Source organism: Chenopodium album, chromosome 2, assembly GCF_948465745.1.
Source record: "Chenopodium album chromosome 2, dcCheAlbu1.1, whole genome shotgun sequence".
NCBI classification, from domain to species: Eukaryota; Viridiplantae; Streptophyta; class Magnoliopsida; order Caryophyllales; family Amaranthaceae; genus Chenopodium; species Chenopodium album.
In genome coordinates this window covers 2,391,761-2,408,877 of record NC_137835.1, presented here as the reverse complement: position 1 = coordinate 2,408,877, position 17,117 = coordinate 2,391,761, and the positions used below count along the sequence as shown (strand labels likewise).

At 34.2% G+C, this 17,117-nt stretch overlaps 2 protein-coding genes and 1 pseudogene across 3 annotated transcripts; all 3 read left to right on the top strand.

Annotated features, from left to right (window-relative positions):
- Positions 1 to 3,557: 3,557 nt before the first annotated feature.
- On the top strand, positions 3,558 to 6,082 carry LOC145579305 (BTB/POZ domain-containing protein At3g05675 pseudogene; annotated as a pseudogene). Its single transcript, XR_014099116.1, has 2 exons — positions 3,558 to 3,679; positions 4,571 to 6,082. The product of XR_014099116.1 is annotated as a BTB/POZ domain-containing protein At3g05675 pseudogene (transcript).
- Positions 6,083 to 7,229: 1,147 nt separating this feature from the next.
- Positions 7,230 to 10,803, top strand: LOC145579296 (uncharacterized). Its single transcript, XM_081636553.1, has 3 exons — positions 7,230 to 7,701; positions 9,272 to 9,420; positions 10,481 to 10,803. The coding sequence occupies exons 1-3, from the start codon at positions 7,513 to 7,515 to the stop codon at positions 10,617 to 10,619; spliced, it is 477 nt and encodes a 158-aa protein (XP_081492679.1). The 5' UTR covers positions 7,230 to 7,512; the 3' UTR covers positions 10,620 to 10,803.
- A 2,396-nt stretch (positions 10,804 to 13,199) lies between these two features.
- Positions 13,200 to 16,788, top strand: LOC145579289 (uncharacterized). Its single transcript, XM_081636542.1, has 3 exons — positions 13,200 to 13,715; positions 14,589 to 14,737; positions 16,527 to 16,788. Exons 1-3 carry the CDS (start codon positions 13,524 to 13,526, stop codon positions 16,663 to 16,665), a joined length of 480 nt encoding a protein of 159 aa, XP_081492668.1. The 5' UTR covers positions 13,200 to 13,523; the 3' UTR covers positions 16,666 to 16,788.
- Positions 16,789 to 17,117: the final 329 nt, after the last annotated feature.

Sequence of the window (17,117 nt, the reverse complement as noted above, 5' to 3'; positions counted from 1 at the left end):
TTAATAAATTAAAGAAAACTTATTACAAGTGTCTACTTTACGTCATTCCCTTTTTGCTCAGAATATCATCCTTCCCTCCTTGCCAGTTGCCACCACTACCATCGTTTGGGCCAATGTTGACAATAAACAAAATTAAATCTTTAATTAAGGGAACAAAACTATGATTATGAAATCTTGGATAAAAGCTATCAAGTAAGGCTAAAATGTACAATTATTACAATTGTTTTACAATTGTTCACTTAAAAGCCGGTTGTCATTTTGTATAAATTTTGAACTTAGTACTAATTTGATACTTATATTTTTAATCATGCCTTTATGCTCCTTAACTGAATAAAATACATTGTAGCAAAAATAAGTTAATGTTTATTTTTATTTTTTTAAAACTTTAAGCTCCCAAAAAAAAAAAAAAAAGGCATCTTCATTCTCCTATTACCACCAATAGGCAATAAACAATTAGAATTGTGTAGTAAAATTAAGTTCACTTAATAAAAACAAGTTAAAGTTGGCAATAATAGGATCAAAGGCCAAATCTATTTTCCTCCTATGTTAAGGTCTAGGTTTCATGAAGCCAAATTTCGTAAAAAATAAAAAAAATAAAAAAAAAATTAAAAAAAAATTAAAAAAAAAAATAAAAAAAAAAGAAGAAAAAAGGAGGTAATTTTACTAAAAAAAATAATAGATAATTTTACTAAAAAATTGACACAAATAAAACAATAGTGGTTAAATGTTTTTTTATGATTAGGAAGATGAAGAAATGATTAATAGAATAGATCAAAGTATTTAATCAGTTTTAATCTCTAATTCAACTTGTACATACAAAGACTTGCTGCCTACTTTATAGAGATTTGAAAGTTTGAAACCATTTCTTGCATGTTAGCCTACAAGGCTACAACCTAATGTATTTTGAGTCACGCTTTAAGTGATATTTATGGATAAAATGTTGAACCAAGATGTAGTTCCAATTTGTTTGATCCCTACTAAGGTGAAGCTAGGGTTCATGGTTTTAAAATATAAAATTACAAAAAATATATATATGGAAGATTAACTAGTTTTTTTTTTTTCCTTTTTTTTTAACTTGTTTGTGTGTGTGTGGTAGTAGAGAGCCAGACAGACATGTGAGAGAGCTACGCTAAGCACTTGAGTTATTCCCTCACTATTTGATCAACTAGCTTAGTTGGTCAAAATTGATTAAAATATTTGAGATTTGAGATAAAATCTTGTTTACATCGCTTATTCATTCGGCTCTCTTTTAATCCAAAAACAAAAACAATAGGGAGTACGAGTAATAAAAAAAGGGAGTATTTAATTGAGATTAATAATGGATTGGTATAATTAGGTGAACAAAATAAGAGGCGCTAATGATCCAATGATAGAAGGAGTCAGTGTAGTGTCCCAAACTCCCAAATTCCAAAGGAATGTTATGGGTCCAAACGAGGTGGACCCCACCCACTTAAAAAAGCCCAAAGACAGCCCGACACTTAATTTTTCATCCTTCACATTTAGCAGACCTGTCATTGCCAGAGAATGTCTAAGCTAGCTTTACTTACACTACAGCCCGGTCCATTTTTTTTTGACCCATCTACCGTTTTTAGTACTACAAATAACCAAGTTATTGGGGTAATTTTTTTAATTCTTGAGAAAGATAACAAATAAAAGGGTAAAAACTAAAAAGGCACAGTAAAAGAAAAGGCTAAAACAAAAACGTGGATGTTCTTGTGACTCCATCTCAAATTAGTTGTTATATTGGTTTTTTGAAAGCTTATGATTCAGTCTAGTTAGTAGCGTATGTTCAATTTAACATGGCTAAACGATAAGTCAATAAAGGAAAGAAATAATGGAGTGTCAAAAGAAAGATGCATTTTTATTGTGGATTTAAACGTTTAATTAGCGGTTATTATACTTTGTATAAGAAATAAAAAATAATTAATTTTCACATAATTATCATTTTATTACAATTGAGTTGGAAAAAAGCAGAAGACTTTTTACTATTGGTCGCTAGTTTCGAACATCTTCTTTATCACATAGATTTCTTATTGCCTATCAAACATCATAATTCAATTTGATGAGGCTATAACCTTAGATAATGATTAAAGAGGACTTGGAGTATTAATTTGTTTATCAAATGCTAGAAGACCAAGAATGTTTGGACCTTGTTAACTTTGATAACATCATACTTGAGTACTTGACTAGCTCAGTAGCCTGAAGGTACCCTTAAACTGGCAATGTTGACTAGTAACAAGCTAAGAGTGGATTGAACTATACATCTTAACATCTATAATCTCTAACAAGCTGTTTTCTCCTCCAAAAAATCGAGTGTAATTCTTTATGGAGTAAAAAGTCTACAAATAAAACCCTATAAATATGCAATAAGTCAATACGTATTAAAAATTTTAGGTGTATATTTTCAATTACTAGTAAAGTTATCTCTTATCCGTTTATGACCCTTATTTTTTACTCCATTAAAAGTCAATACGTATTAAAAATTTTAGGTGTATATGTTCAATTATTAGTAAAGTTATCCCTTATCTGTTCATGACCCTTATGTTTTTACTCCATTAAAAGTAATTTTTTTTTAATAATCAAAATACGTGTTATAAATAGACAAAAAGTACTACTCTTAATAGCCATAATAGGTATTCGTAATACACTAAGGCTGTGTTTCTTTGAGATTCTGGGAAAATAAAGCAAAATAGATTTCAACAGAGCCGAACAGAGCAGATTGAGTCAGTAGAGTGGGCTTTAACGAGTAGAGCAGATTTCAGCAAAATAAAGTAGTTCAAAAGAATAGGACTTAATATAATAAGGTCTTATTCCTTAATTATGGAAACTTATTTTTAATTCAATTCAATTTTGTCTGCTGTTTGGGCCTAGTCCATATCATAAGCCCAGTGCACCCGAAACGATGAAAATACCCCTTCATGATCCAACCCATTATTAATCATTACAAAGTACGAATTTGCCCATAATTTGTCCACTCAAGCATAAGTATGTAACCTGAAAAGTACATCTATAAATAGTTCATCATTCATTAATGACTGAGACTTTTTTCGAATCTTTCTCTTTCTCTCTCCAGCTCTCTCTTCTTTTTCTTTCTAAAAAGTACAATTCGCTGATTTAAGCATTAAAGGGATTTTTCTGGATCGCATCCCCAAGGTAGCTAACCTTCTCTTTTTTTACAGGACGAGTTATCAGACATTAAGGTGGAGCCCTTAGACAAACCTTTATTTGCAAGGCGGAGCTAAGAGACATTTGGACATTAACTTTAGGATTTCTTGACATACCCTAACACGTTTAGGAAGTTAGGAGGAGTTTGTTTGGAGAAAGAGTAGCTTTTTTTTTTTTTTTTTTTTTTTTAATACTACGAGCCTGTTCTGATTGGCTGAACTGAACTGAACTTATTAGAGCTGAACTGAACTGAACTGAATTAAACTTATTAGAATTGAGCTTAACTGAACTGAAAATAATCGTATCAGAACAGGCCTCATGTACCTTAAATCAATTTAGTTTAGTTTAATTCCATTGAGCTGAAAAAGCGTCAAGCCCCACGACTCTCCTCAAGTCTATAGTCTATACAAATACTCTCTTCACTACAGTAAACTACCGTAAAGACCGCTCTACCGCAACAGCCAACAGCCACCAGCAATACCGCTAATTCGCAAAATCGCCGCGCCATTTTTATGTTAGTACTTCTCTCTCTCTCTCTCCTCCATTTCATTTTCATTTTTTTTTCCAGATTTGTTTCAGAGCTTTTGTACTTTATTAATTGAATACAATTTTTGTAAAATTTGGGTATCAACTTTGGATTTATTTAGGAATTAGGGTTTGGCTGAATAAAAGTTTGAACATATTTAGGTGAATTCGTGATTTATTTACTCTGTCTGTTAAGTCGTTCGATTGTTTTATTATTTAATTGATCGACTTTCTGAACTTTGAATTTGTTTATTAATCAATCAGGTTGATATAATGGGTTCAATTGTTTGATTTATATGCTTATGAATTAATTGATTGACTGATTTATATTGTGTATGTGACTGATTTTATGTTAATTTGGTAAAGTTATTATGCTAGTATGAATCAATAATGGTGGAGAAACTTGATATATTGTTACCATTGTGTATTTTTAGATGGAATTGAAGTAATGATTGCTGTTGAAAGGTTTGATAATTGGTTGATCGTGTTATCTGTATTGTGAATTGTGTTTCTCGTTGTTATGAACTTAATTTAATTAGGAATTGATGAATGATGTACTTAAATCAATTTAATCTGCAAACTATCTACAAACAACTAAAAATAATGATCTTAAGATTCATAACTTATGGAACACTTTCTCCTTAGTACAACTTTGGGTGACACTATTTGCATTACTTGAAAAGATAAGACATGTAACGTGTAGTATGTCTTTTTTACTTTTGCTGTATCTCCATTTATGAAACCCTGGATTCCATTTCTGGTATAGCGAATTAGCTAGGGACTTGAATATCATAGCTGTAAATATGACGCTATTTCCGGACATTGATTTGCATGATTTATGTAGTTTTCTGATGTCAATGGCACCCGTACTTCATTTCAGCTGCACAAGTATGAGTCATTTTGACTTTTCTCACAACATATGGATGAAACTGCAGTAGAAAAGAGCTGTGAACCCAGAGATGATCATAATATCAAAGACATTGCCGTTTGCTTGAGAACTAGTGAGCAAGGAACCCAACGAATTTTCTTTTTTAAACCTTCCGTCTTGAAAGGAAAGAGCAAATTTTTTGCGGATCAGCTCTTGTCCCCTACTTTTGGTTCTTGCATTGAAGTTCATTGCTCAGTTGTTGACTATGATCACTATGTTCATCTCTTGAACCACCTTCACCTTCCTGCCAGCTCACTTATTGACTCATGGAAAAGCGTAAATTCAGCCCTTGGTGTTCTCCAGGTAGCAGTGTCTTTACAATGTGAAGAAATTGCGAAAACCTGTGTTGATTACTTAGAAGCTGTTCCTTGGGAAGACAAGGAAGAGGAGGAGATATTAAGAATTGTGCCTAAACTCGGTGATATAGCCTTGCCTATTTTGGCCCGGCTTAAGCCTCTAGATCCAAATTCTACCAAAAATGTATTTCTTGCTGCAGTTCGATATGCCATGTCCATCTCTCCCCCTTGCCCTCCATTTGGGGATGAAATTAGGATCTCCGCTCAAGAGCAGATAGAGTATATGCTAGGGGAAGATGAAGAAACCCCACTAGTTACTGCTGATGATGAAGTAAGATCTGAGATAAGAAAGGGTCTTTCTCAGATGTTTATGATGTTCCAAAAGGAATTTTCATCACTCCTATCACACTCTGAGCTTTCCTTTGAAAATTCTGAGAATAATATGTTGCACAATCTAAGTGGTCTTGAATGGTTATGCAATTTGCTTCCAAAGATAAATTTAATGGGAGATTTTGTCTTGAAGTGGGCTGATTTATCAAGCTTCATACTAAGCATGGCTGAACACCCAAAGCTGGAATCTGTCATGTGGAGTTTAAAGTTTAAGCTTATCGAGATTACTGCAAAGGTTTTGGATGCGGTGGGCTATGGCGCTGTAATTTTGCCTTCTGCATGTAGGATGCAATTGTTGAAGACATGGCTTCCTTATATTCAGAAAATGAAGCCTCTTCTGGATTCTGTGGGCAATGACGAGACAGGCTTCCCCTACAGGATGGATGAAGACCTATGCCAGGGCATCCAGGGAGCTATCGTTTCGGTTATAGTAGCATTGCCATCAAATGACCAGGCTGATATACTGGGTGATTGGATGGAATCTGAACAGTTAGGCTATCCTGACTTAACTGAAGCTTTTGAGATATGGTGTTACAGAACAAAGTCTTCTAAGAGAAGGTTAGTAGAGGGGTTGGATACAGTAAGTAATGACTCGGTCAGCTCTGATTTATCTTCCTGATCATTCCTTTTGGCCCTAATCTGTCTGAAGAGTATGTAATTTGATCATTTTCTACTTACAATCCAATTTCAGCACAATTGAGAATTGTAAATCAATGGATTCAAGTCGTGAGCATTAACCTAATTTTTACAAGCTGTCCTTGACCTGGTTTTCTACTCACTCCTCCTATGCTTGCTGTTAGCTGTATTACTGTATATTGCATTTTCATGTATTGATTTAAGCCAATGGTGACATGCTTCAGTTCATGCGCAATGAAAATGTTTGATGTTAATCACATTTATCTGGACCTATGGTTCTTTTTAGAAATATTTCATGCTTGAGCCTTAATATAGCTTAAGGTTTCTATTGAGATGACCAATTCACAATTCATGGTGCACAAGCTATAGTAGAATTACTGGAACCATGAATGTACAGAATTTGTCACAATGTTGACAAATTTTGTACATATATAGTAATTAATTTGTATCTTACCAGTAGATCGATGATACGATCTAACTCTATTTTTTTTCCATATAGTTATGAATGAGAATGACCTTTCTTCAGAAGGTTCTTAGGGAGCCAGCCCTATTAAGTCTTTGAACTGTCTTTGTACATCATTCAAGTTAACAACCAAGAACAAAATCGCCTACAGCCCTACATCTTATTCTTTTCCGTCACTAGGCAATTTGATACTCACGAACCATGAGAATTGAGAAGTAATAGTATTTAGGTCTCATACCCTCATCCCGGAATGGCCCAATATAAGAAGGCACACCACAGTATGCATAGTGCTCACATGTTCCAAACCAAGCTGACCAAAACTATGGTGGCCATCGCGCACGAGGATGCTGCTAACCTTTAGCCCAAAGCTCAAAATATACAAACTAAGAATAACTTTCTTCTCCTTATAGGAGTATACTTGAATTTTCTTAGCTAAGTATTTTTTTGGATTGCTCATGAGTGCTCAAATAAATGGTCAAGCCTTCACACCCTCGTGCAGTTGATTTTATCGAGTCTATCTCCATTTTAAAATTTGATCAAATGTTTCAAGTTGGGTGATGTATACAATGGATGGTTTAGAATACTTGTAATTTAAGTCATTGAATATATTGCATATTAGTATGATACATCAATCAAGTAGTAATCTAATTCAAACACAAATTGAGTTTAAAGTCGAATAATTCTCTTTGAATAATTGGATATATCATTGAATAATCTTCATTGAGGGTATTTATATAAGAGAATTTAGTTATTCTTCTAAATATCTAATCTTGTAGTCAAATAAAGTGCATTCCATGACACCCACATTAAGAAGTTAACAATAGGAAGTTTCCTGCCATCAACCCCTTTAGAAAACAATACGGAGTATTAATCCAAATCCTTCATCCTTAATATATTTAGAAAAAAAATCAATCTTTTTCTTGTCTTCTTTCCCAAATAGGCCATATTATATTGTTAACACCCATTTCAATCTTTTTAGCAAACAAAATAAAAGCAACATCAATTTTCCAAATCAATCGAAATTAATAACACCCACTATTACAGTGGATCAAATTAATTTCATAAAATTCATAAGTTTTCAATCTTTAAAGTGGTAAAACTAGAAGAAAATGGAGAAGAAAATGTATGTTACAAGAGAAGCAGCAAAAGAAATGAATAAGAATACAGAATGGGTAGATTATCCAGGTTTATGGAGTATTTACATTTTCATTCTCTTCTTTTCTTGGCTTCTTATTCTTTCTCTTCTCGGTTGTTCTTCTGGTTTGGCTTGGACCATTGTTCATCTTTCTCATTTCTTGGTAAGCTTCTTTTTCTCTCCTTTTTTGATTTTATTTTATCTCATTTTCTTGATTGTTTAGATGTTTGATTAATTGTTGATATTGTGAAAGTTGAAATTTATTTAAAGGCTGGATCTTTAGGGTTCACTGTAATTGATAATCACCCAATCATAATACAAGTAGTATAAGAATTTAGAAATTGGGTTTTGTTTCTTGTTAAATAAATCTGGACACTTTAGCTTTGTTTTAAGAAATCTATGTTAGTGGGGTACTGGGAACTTCCTTTTTGGATATTTAAAAGGGTCTCTTGATTAATATAGGAAGAAATTTATCACTTTTTATTGAGTCACCAATAAAATAAGGCAGAAATTGGGCTTTGATTCTTACTTAGTTTCTTTCTCAAGATTGCAATATTGTACTTTGTGATGAATCTACCAAGATTGCACATGATTGTGATTTATTAACTTTAATGAATATGTTATATTAGTTTTAATTACCAAAGTGTGTTTGAATAGTATACAAGTCAAAGTGTTGCAATTATTAAGGAGAGGAGGTATTAATTCGGAGTTACACTTATTGAGAAGTTAGTGTTGGTGGGGGTACTGATACTGTTCAATATGCAGTTGCTAGCATAGTAGCATATCTTATGAAAAATTTGATGTAACAAGGGGTTTCTTAAGTACTTAACTAATTAAGGACGAATCATTTTCTAATGATCTTCACTAATTAAGACAAAATATCGCAAGAATGGGAATCAAGCTATTGGTGTATGAGCATTAGTGCAATAAGGAAGGAATTTGTGTATTCATGGGAGAAATATTGCTTTTGAAGATAATACTCTCTCTTTAGTTCTTTAAATTGAGTCAAAATCCAATAGAATCTTTCTTTGGACAAGTGAATCGCTAGGCAGCATGTCCATTAATCCATTATGCCCCTGGGAAGACGGAGAGTAACTAATAATGGATTTGTTACCGGTGATGAAGTTTATGTAGATGAATATCAAGTCTTAGTGAATAAAACTAAATGAATTAAATTGGTAGTTCTTTTACTAAATTGGGAAATTCATTTTCTTATCAAGTAAACTATATCATGAAGATAGTGTTTACGGATATTCATGATGAATATCAAAAGCATCATCAGTTGTTGATCTCAGTGTCAGATGAAGAATTGTTGATTTCATATCGCTTCACTTATCATGATGAATTCCCATCTTGTAGATCAGCCTAGCAAAATCAAGCATCATATTGCTCTTCATATAGACTCAGTTGTCTAGAGCTTTATGTATGTTTACTCTGGAAAACATATAATCTTCCATGGAGCATATTATTCATGTGGCACCTCTGCTCATGAATGCATGCTTTCTGGGAGGTATAGTGTAGAAGCTTATGTAGTTGGGTTGTTATCTTAGGGTACTAGAATTGTTTGTTTTATGATGATTGCTAGGCTACTAGCTAACATATTCATTTTCATCACGTTGGATGCTTTGGCTACTAGCATATTTTCCTTACCATTTTTCCCCACTGTTTTGTTTCCTACATATCTCATCATCTGTTGATCAAATTTCGAAGTAATGCATTTCACTTTTTCTCAGGTCACTTATCATTTCTTTCATTGGAAGAAAGGCACACCATTCTCTGAAGACCAGGGCATCTATAATGGATTGACCTGGTGGGAGCAGATTGAAAATGGCCAGCAACTTACCCGCAATAGGAAATTTTTCACCGTTGTCCCTGTGTTGTTGTGAGTATATAGGCCATCATAGTTACCTTAAGAATGTGTTTACTCTTTAATTAAGTGTTTGACTTGTTTTTTCTATTAATTTTCCATCTTACTATAAGGCAGGAACAAAATGTTTACAACTTTGTTAGATATGAGATTCTGGCAGTTATCTGTTTATTTTCAGGTTGTGACAGAATGAAGAAACTATGAAACCTGAGCCTATGATCATCTGTTTTATGTGGCATTATATGTTTTTTTTTTTACCTATCAAGTGTTGTAGTATTTTTCCGTATTGGTTACCCCATCTTAGTTAGATTTCGCTTCAGTCTGGACACTGTTCTTTGTGCATAAATTTGACCAGGTGACTTCTCTCTTTATCTCAGTCCTTTTAGCCTATCTTTGTAAGCAGAAAGCTTATCTTTAAGACAAGTACTGCAATATACAGAATTACGACAAGATTGACATGTGAATAGATAGATTTATGTTTCTCATTTTGTTTTTCTATGAAAAATTTTGCATGATTTTTGGTCCAAAATGAATAGTCAAGTGTCCATGCCCATGTTAGAGTATCGGTTGTCTCATTGTGACACAGATAATTGCTTTTGTCAAGCTACTCTAAAGATCCCTGATGTGGAGCTTTTCGATTCTAATTGTCTGTGTTGTAATTTGAGGAATTTTATATGATTAGTTTTGCTCATCCTTTTTCAGTCAAACTCTTGATGATTTTTGTCTGTCTTGACCTCTCTAACATTGAATTGCTTCATGCTTGGTTGTGTTATTGGTACCCTGTAACTTTTATTATGAACGAATAGCTTTTTGTGAACACTTTGGTGATTTTGGACAAATGTTTGATTGTGTCATCAATCACCATTGCCATCTGCCTCACTGTGATTTATGCTTTCCCTTGTTGGAGGTAAGATGTTTTTGGTGTTTATAGTCTTATCACTTACCTGCTGTATCACTAAAGGAGACTGAAAACTGTTGTTTTTATAGTTGTCGGAAGTTACAAGTCTTATGACTATGGACTCTCTTTTGTACCCTTTGCTTGTAGTAAAAAATTCTTATGTCCTGTGTCTTGCAGGTACCTAATTGCATCTCACACAACAGACTACCAGAATCCAATGCTTTTCTTGAACACTCTTGCCGTTTTTGTGCTAGTGGTTGCCAAGTTCCCTCGTATGCATAGGGTGCGAATTTTTGGGATTAACGGTGAACAATGATTAAAAGTTCTCTAAGTATCAACTTCCAGTCTCAGCTGCTGTAAGCCTGTAACCCTGTAGGATCCTTGATTGTTATGCACATATTGATTGTTTTATAGTGGAAAGGTGTATTTTAAACAAAATTTTGGCGAAGTGTTTATATTCACTTTCATTAGTGGATGCTCGTATTAACATTCTGATTTTATTTGCTGATTACATGAAATGATTTCTTGTGAAAGACATACCTTTTTCAATTCATGTCGGCATAACATATAGGTAAAGCAATAGCCAATTGTAGACGTTTTGCACATTACTCAGTTGTGAGATTCAGCTTTGTTTATTTTGGGCTTGCTAATATATCTTTGACGTATGCGGTATGCACTATGGTGTATATGAGCCGAGTGAAACTTGAAGGCACAGCTAGTCAGCTAGGCAAGCTTGAACTTCAGCTGGAAGCTGGTTAGGCTTTGTGAGATCAAGCTCGGCTTGTTCATCAAAAGTTTGGTTTGACATCTCTCTTAAAAGTCTCGTTTTTTTTTTGTAAGGTAAAGGGGAGTCATCTAAGGGGAGGAGTTATAGGGAAATCTCCCAAAGAGCCCCCATGACATTTGATCGATAGACTAGAGGGATCTGAAGTGGGGAACGATGTCATTACTCTAAATTGTTTGTTGTATTCTAGTATTAAACTAGACCCCACAAATTGAATTGTGTAGTGTTGAATTATTTTGAGAATTGGAGACAAAATTCATGTAATTAATTAATTTACTTAGGATATGGTGTTGTAGATTAATTAAACAAGATTATTAAAGCAAATAACAAGATTAATTAACCTTGGTAAAAAGGTTGAAAGAAGGCAGAACACTTCACGGTTTAGAGAAGTAGTAGCAGCTGGCCCGGTTTACCGCCCGATCTGGGTGGTGCTCGCCCCATCGGGCGCGAGGATCAGTTCTAGAAATCGTCTCTGCCGCCCGGTCGGGCAGTGGCCGGCCCGATCGGGCGCGTGTCAGAGGAGTTTAGAAACTGACGGTTTTCTCGTTAGTTTTGCTTGGTTGTTTGACAGTTACTTTGTGACTGTTGGTTTCTTTTGCTTTATATATAAATATGTTCAGTGAACATATCCGAAACTTAGTTTTTCTCTTGAAGGTCTTTTGCAAACTCTATATTTATCATCACAAATCACATACACTTATCTACATTGTATAGTAATCATCCTACTTGTGATTGCAATTGTTCTTCGTTGTATCTCCTAAGTAAATTTCCGTGAAACCCGGTTGTAGTATAGGGTCGGAATTATACTTTTGGGAAAGCGATTCCGTTCACGCCTCGAAGATTTTACCAGTTTATTTTGTTTGCTTTCTTTGTGACCCTTGTTAAACACAAAATCTCCAACATGTAGTTGTGTTTCTTCTAACTGATTTCATTCAACATTAAGAAATTCGTATGATTTTTCGCAAAATGCATGGCTTCTTCTAATAATACTTGTAGTTACTTATGATTGTTGTGGTTGTACGTGTTAGGTGAACATGGTCCACTCTAGTTGCAACGCTCAAAAGTGAAGCTATGTGTGTTCAGTTTGGAGTTACTTTAGTGTATATTGGCTCTAATCACCAACTTTTCCAATTTAGTTTGGAGTTTTTAGTGCTCTAACCCTCTAATTTTACTTCTATGAAAGCATATGAGACTGAATTGTGCTCCTATGAGCATCTCAATCGCTCTATACCATGAAGAAAGCAGAAGACTGGGATGTGAAGATGAATGAAACCCGATTATGCTTGAGTTTGTGTAATTCAAAAACTAATGCAAATGTTTATATTTATAGTGGATTAAAGTTTTAAGAGAAACACAATATGTAGAAGTTATGATGATTGTTGTAGATAAGGTCCTACAATTTTGCTCGTTCTTTAATTTGTTGTTTCATACTTCATTTCACAAGGAATACATGATTAGTTGCATTTTTAATTGGCCTTGATTTGATTCAATGCAGATGAAAAAATTGAACAGTCAAGTATCTATCAATGAACTAATTTATATTTTGTAGTGGAACATAAAGAATAATGACCCTCAACCCTTTATAAAAGAAAGTTAGAGATAAAACTCGATATATGGATTGAAACTTCTTTTGATAGAGAGAATGAACTTTGTTATGGACATAAACTTAAGAACTAACTAAAAAAAAAAAGGAAAATTGGGGCTACTATTGGCCAAATCACTATTGGTAACTTTTAGAGCTATGTTTATGAGGGAGAGAAGCAAACACAATTTATTTATACACTTAAATCAATTCAAAATAAACATAGCTCTACAAAAAAAAAAAAGAGATTCTCGACTTACTCCTAGAAAATTGTATAATGATGCAATAAAATTAAAGGCAACGGAATTTGTCAAATCTCATCTACAACAATTATAACAGTTTGTCAAAACAAAACAACTCTATACACAAAATTTTGACATTTTGCATAACTCTTGTATTTTACTTAACCCCAATCCTATCGCTAATTTTAGTATGCTACGGCTACATCTATCTTTGTTTAGTTATAATACATGCTTCCACTCTTTTCTTTATATATAAGAATTATGGATTATTTGACAAACTATTTAACTAAAAATTGCCCAATCGGGTTGATAAGTTGATAACCGACACCAAAATTATTCATTCTTATACGGCTACACCGTGTGGACTTTGAAGTTAATTGCACATTTGCACCTCAATTCTTATTTTAGATTTTTAGTACAGTTTGTTGAGCCAATCTACAATTAATATACTTGTATTTTCGTAGAAGACTGAATAAGATTAATCCTGGAAATCGACCTTCAAATATATCCTACCCTAAACTTAGAAATCAAAATCTTCTTATACCCTTTATTTGATATTTATAGTTTATACAAAATCTGAAACAAAAAACCCAGAAAATTTGAACAAGAAAAATGGAGAAGAAATTGATGTATGTGAGAGCAGAAGCATCGAAAGAAGTGAATAAGAATACAGAGTGGATGACGTATCCAGGTGTATGGACTACCTACATTCTCATTCTCTTCTTCTCATGGCTTCTTGCTCTCTCTCTCCTTGGTTGTTCTGCTGGTATGGCTTGGACCATTGTTCATCTTTCTCATTTTCTCGTAAGTTTCTCTCTCCTCCCATTATTTTTTAGGGTTTAATTTAATCCCCTTTTCCCGATTTCTTTGATTGTATTTTTGTTTTGTTTTTCTGGGTTTGGATCTCTGTTTTCTGGGGTTCTGATTAATCAAGGATTAATGGGTATATTTGGGTGTATTTGATGATAAAGAAAAGGGGCGCAAAATTGGAAATTTGGTTGTTTTGAATGTATGGGGATTAGGGAAGATTTGTTTATTTATGTGGAAGATTTAGTTTTAGAATGGTATAAACCCTAAAAAAATTCTGCCTTGGAAAAGTAGATTGGATTAATATTGTTTGATGAATGATTATGCTCGCTTGTTGAGATTATGTGGAATTCAATTTGCTGAGTAAACAATACCCAAGAAATCTAATTACTTGATCTGAAAATTGTATATTGGTCAAGTAAACTGTGCCATAGAGGTGACTGATTAACTGAATTTTGCGGGTTTTAGTGATCGCGGTGATTGTTGTTTTATTTTGACTTTGGGTAATCATGATCAGATTGCCTTGCAAGTTCAATTATCCTGAGGTTCATGAGCCTGACTAATCATTTGTTCAATTGTTCTTCTTTATTTAAACTCAACTCAACTACCAACAGTTATACTGAATTCTGCAATTGAGCATATCTCTTCTGTGGCTCCTCTGGCTCGCGTCTTCTTGATTTCTGAGATGACTATTAGATGCATTTGTAGTTTTTATACTGTTTGCTCTATGCTGGTTGATTTTTTGTTCAGTTGTAAAGAGTGGGAAGATATTTGGATGGTAATTAACCGTGTTGGTTGGTAGAAGAAAAATGTTTACACATTTCTTGAACATGTTTTATTAATGCATTCCGCTTTTGCTCTTTCACTCAGGTCACTTATCACTGCTTTCATTGGAAGAAAGGCACACCATTTTCTGATGATCAAGGTATCTACAATGGGTTGACTTGGTGGGAGCAGATTGAAAATGGCCAGCAGCTTACTCGGAATAGGAAATTTCTCACCGTTATTCCTGTGGTATTGTGAGTATCTTTAAAATCATATAAACTCTAAATGTCAGAAATATAGAACAGACATATGTAGGAATGAGTCTATTTCAAGTTTTCGCCTTGTTTGTTCTGTAAGTTGTATTCTTGTGCTAGGGGTGAAGCCAACTGATTTACTTTTTAGGGGGCGGGGGGAGGGGGTGATGCTGGAGCACAAAAGGGTAGTGTTCAGCTGTTAGCCATTGAGAGAAGAAAACACAAGGTTGAGGAGGCTAGAACATGTCTTTTAGGTAGTTTAGGATATGATTGACTTCCATCCAAGAACCATTATGCCAGAACCCAGGTTGCAATCTCGAGCTGACATTTTATATATGTATTACACAAACTCGCAGGGAGGCCCCTGTTAATCCCTCCGTAGATTCGTCCTTGCTACAGGCACATTCAAACTTTTCGACCTTACTCATAGGAAGGAACAATTGTTTGTCAACTTTATTAGAAGATTCTGGCAATCTGCTGCTTATCTGGTTGTGACTGAAGGCAGATATCTGGGAAATGTAAGCCTTTAAGCCTTTGTCAGGTGTGGTAGCATTGGTTGCCCCCTCTGAGTCATTCGATTCACCTAGAGTCCTAGAGACCTAGACACAGTACTTCAAGTTGCACTGATTATTAATGTGGCAGGATAGTTTTATGTCAATTTTCTAGTGATTGTACTTGTGAGCAGAAAATCCCACAATATATTACGAAGTATTTATTTATATACTACATCAATTACCAAAAACTCATGAATGATGCGCCTTTAAAAGCTTAGGCTGGTGTTTAACCTGTTGCTACATTAGTCATACCGGAGTAGAAAATAAGTCCTAATTGACATTTTAACAATCTATGATACTCGGACTTGGCTGTCATATGAAAATTTTCCATGTTTGGGGTCCAAAATGAAGTGTCAAGCCTCCAGTTCTCCATTCCATGTTAGAGTATTAAATGCTTGACACAGATGCTTAAGGTGAACTACTGAGTTGGACTATCCAAGCAACATAGAAAGGTCAATTAACTTCAAGCGTTAACGATTTGGGCAGTGTAATTCGAGAAGCGTTTTTTAAGCTATCTATTCAGCAGTTCTCAATTTATTGAAGATTCGTTTGACTTTGTCTGTCATTTATGATATGAAGCCTATAGTTTATTTCCTTAAAAGTGATAAAATTTCTTTTGTGATTGGTCATTTTAATGGTTACAGATAATAGTAAGATATCATACAGCATTATGATTTGATAATATTTGTGAACACTTGGTTGACGGGTGCAATTGTTTGGTTCTCACCATTTGCCATCTAACTGAGTGACTAACAAAAAGTTTTTCTTTTCCCTAGTTAAAGCAAGAGGATTGGGTGGTTATAATATGTCATTTATATGTTGCTTGGTAATGGAACACTTTGTAGTTGTTAGAAGTTACTATTGTTGAACTATTTCTTATGTGTGAAATTAGTTGTCTTACATATTTGCCCTGCCTCTCTTATTCAACAATATGGTGTGATTTTATAAAACGTAACCTTTAATACAAGCTGTGTTATTTCTATCCTTCTTCCATCACGTGATTCAAGTAATCGTATGTTAGAAATTCTAATCCTAGAGTAATTTGAAGTGAGGATATGCAAAGTATGAGAAAATCCATTCATTATTCATTACTAATTACAGCACAAGTGACGGCTTTTTCCAGACATTTTTATCATAGTACTTCATACTTCTATTTGTTGATTCCAAAGTGGTATCTCTCGCGTAACTTTGCTTGTAGAACCAAGTATTTACTACGGATGTCTATTTTCTCACAGGTACTTGATTGCATCGCACACAACTGACTATCAGAACCCAATGCTTTTCTTCAACACTCTTGCTGTTTTTGTGCTTGTGGTTGCCAAGTTCCCTCATATGCACAGGGTTCGTATATTTGGAATTAATGGAGAAAACTGATTAAAGATTTCTCACTTCCATAATCTGCTATTGTATGATTCTTAATTGTTTTGCATATAATGGTGTCATTTTTATAATGGAAAGGGTGTATAACCAAAATTTTGGCTAAGTGGTCAATGGCAATATCAAGTACCTGAGCTGATATGTCTTATACGCGTTTTTGGACTGCCTGTCTGCTGATTGCATGAACTAGTTACTCATGAAATAAACATGTTTGTCTATTAATGTCAGCATCAAAGGATAGAATAGGTGAGGCAATATCCATATGTAAAAGTGTTTACCATTGTCGCAGGCAATCGGTAAATTTAGCTTTTGATTATTTTAGGCTTGCCAATGTTCTTTGCTGTATGGAACTTAGGGTGTAAAAGGGCCATAGTAGAACTCGATACGCACCACCTCGGAAAGCTTGAACTTGAGCTAGAAGGTGCTCAAGACTTGAGAGCTCACTAGTT

Bases quoted from the DNA above. Each gene is read 5' to 3' on its own strand.
- LOC145579296 (XM_081636553.1), top strand. From the start codon at position 7,513: ATGGAGAAGAAAATGTATGTTACAAGAGAAGCAGCAAAAGAAATGAAT. The intron at 7,702-9,271 runs GTAAGCTTCTTT...ACTTTTTCTCAG, and splicing joins TTCATCTTTCTCATTTCTTG to GTCACTTATCATTTCTTTCA. The intron at 9,421-10,480 runs GTGAGTATATAG...TGTGTCTTGCAG, and splicing joins ACCGTTGTCCCTGTGTTGTT to GTACCTAATTGCATCTCACA.
- LOC145579289 (XM_081636542.1), top strand. From the start codon at position 13,524: ATGGAGAAGAAATTGATGTATGTGAGAGCAGAAGCATCGAAAGAAGTG. The intron at 13,716-14,588 runs GTAAGTTTCTCT...TCTTTCACTCAG, and splicing joins TTCATCTTTCTCATTTTCTC to GTCACTTATCACTGCTTTCA. The intron at 14,738-16,526 runs GTGAGTATCTTT...ATTTTCTCACAG, and splicing joins ACCGTTATTCCTGTGGTATT to GTACTTGATTGCATCGCACA.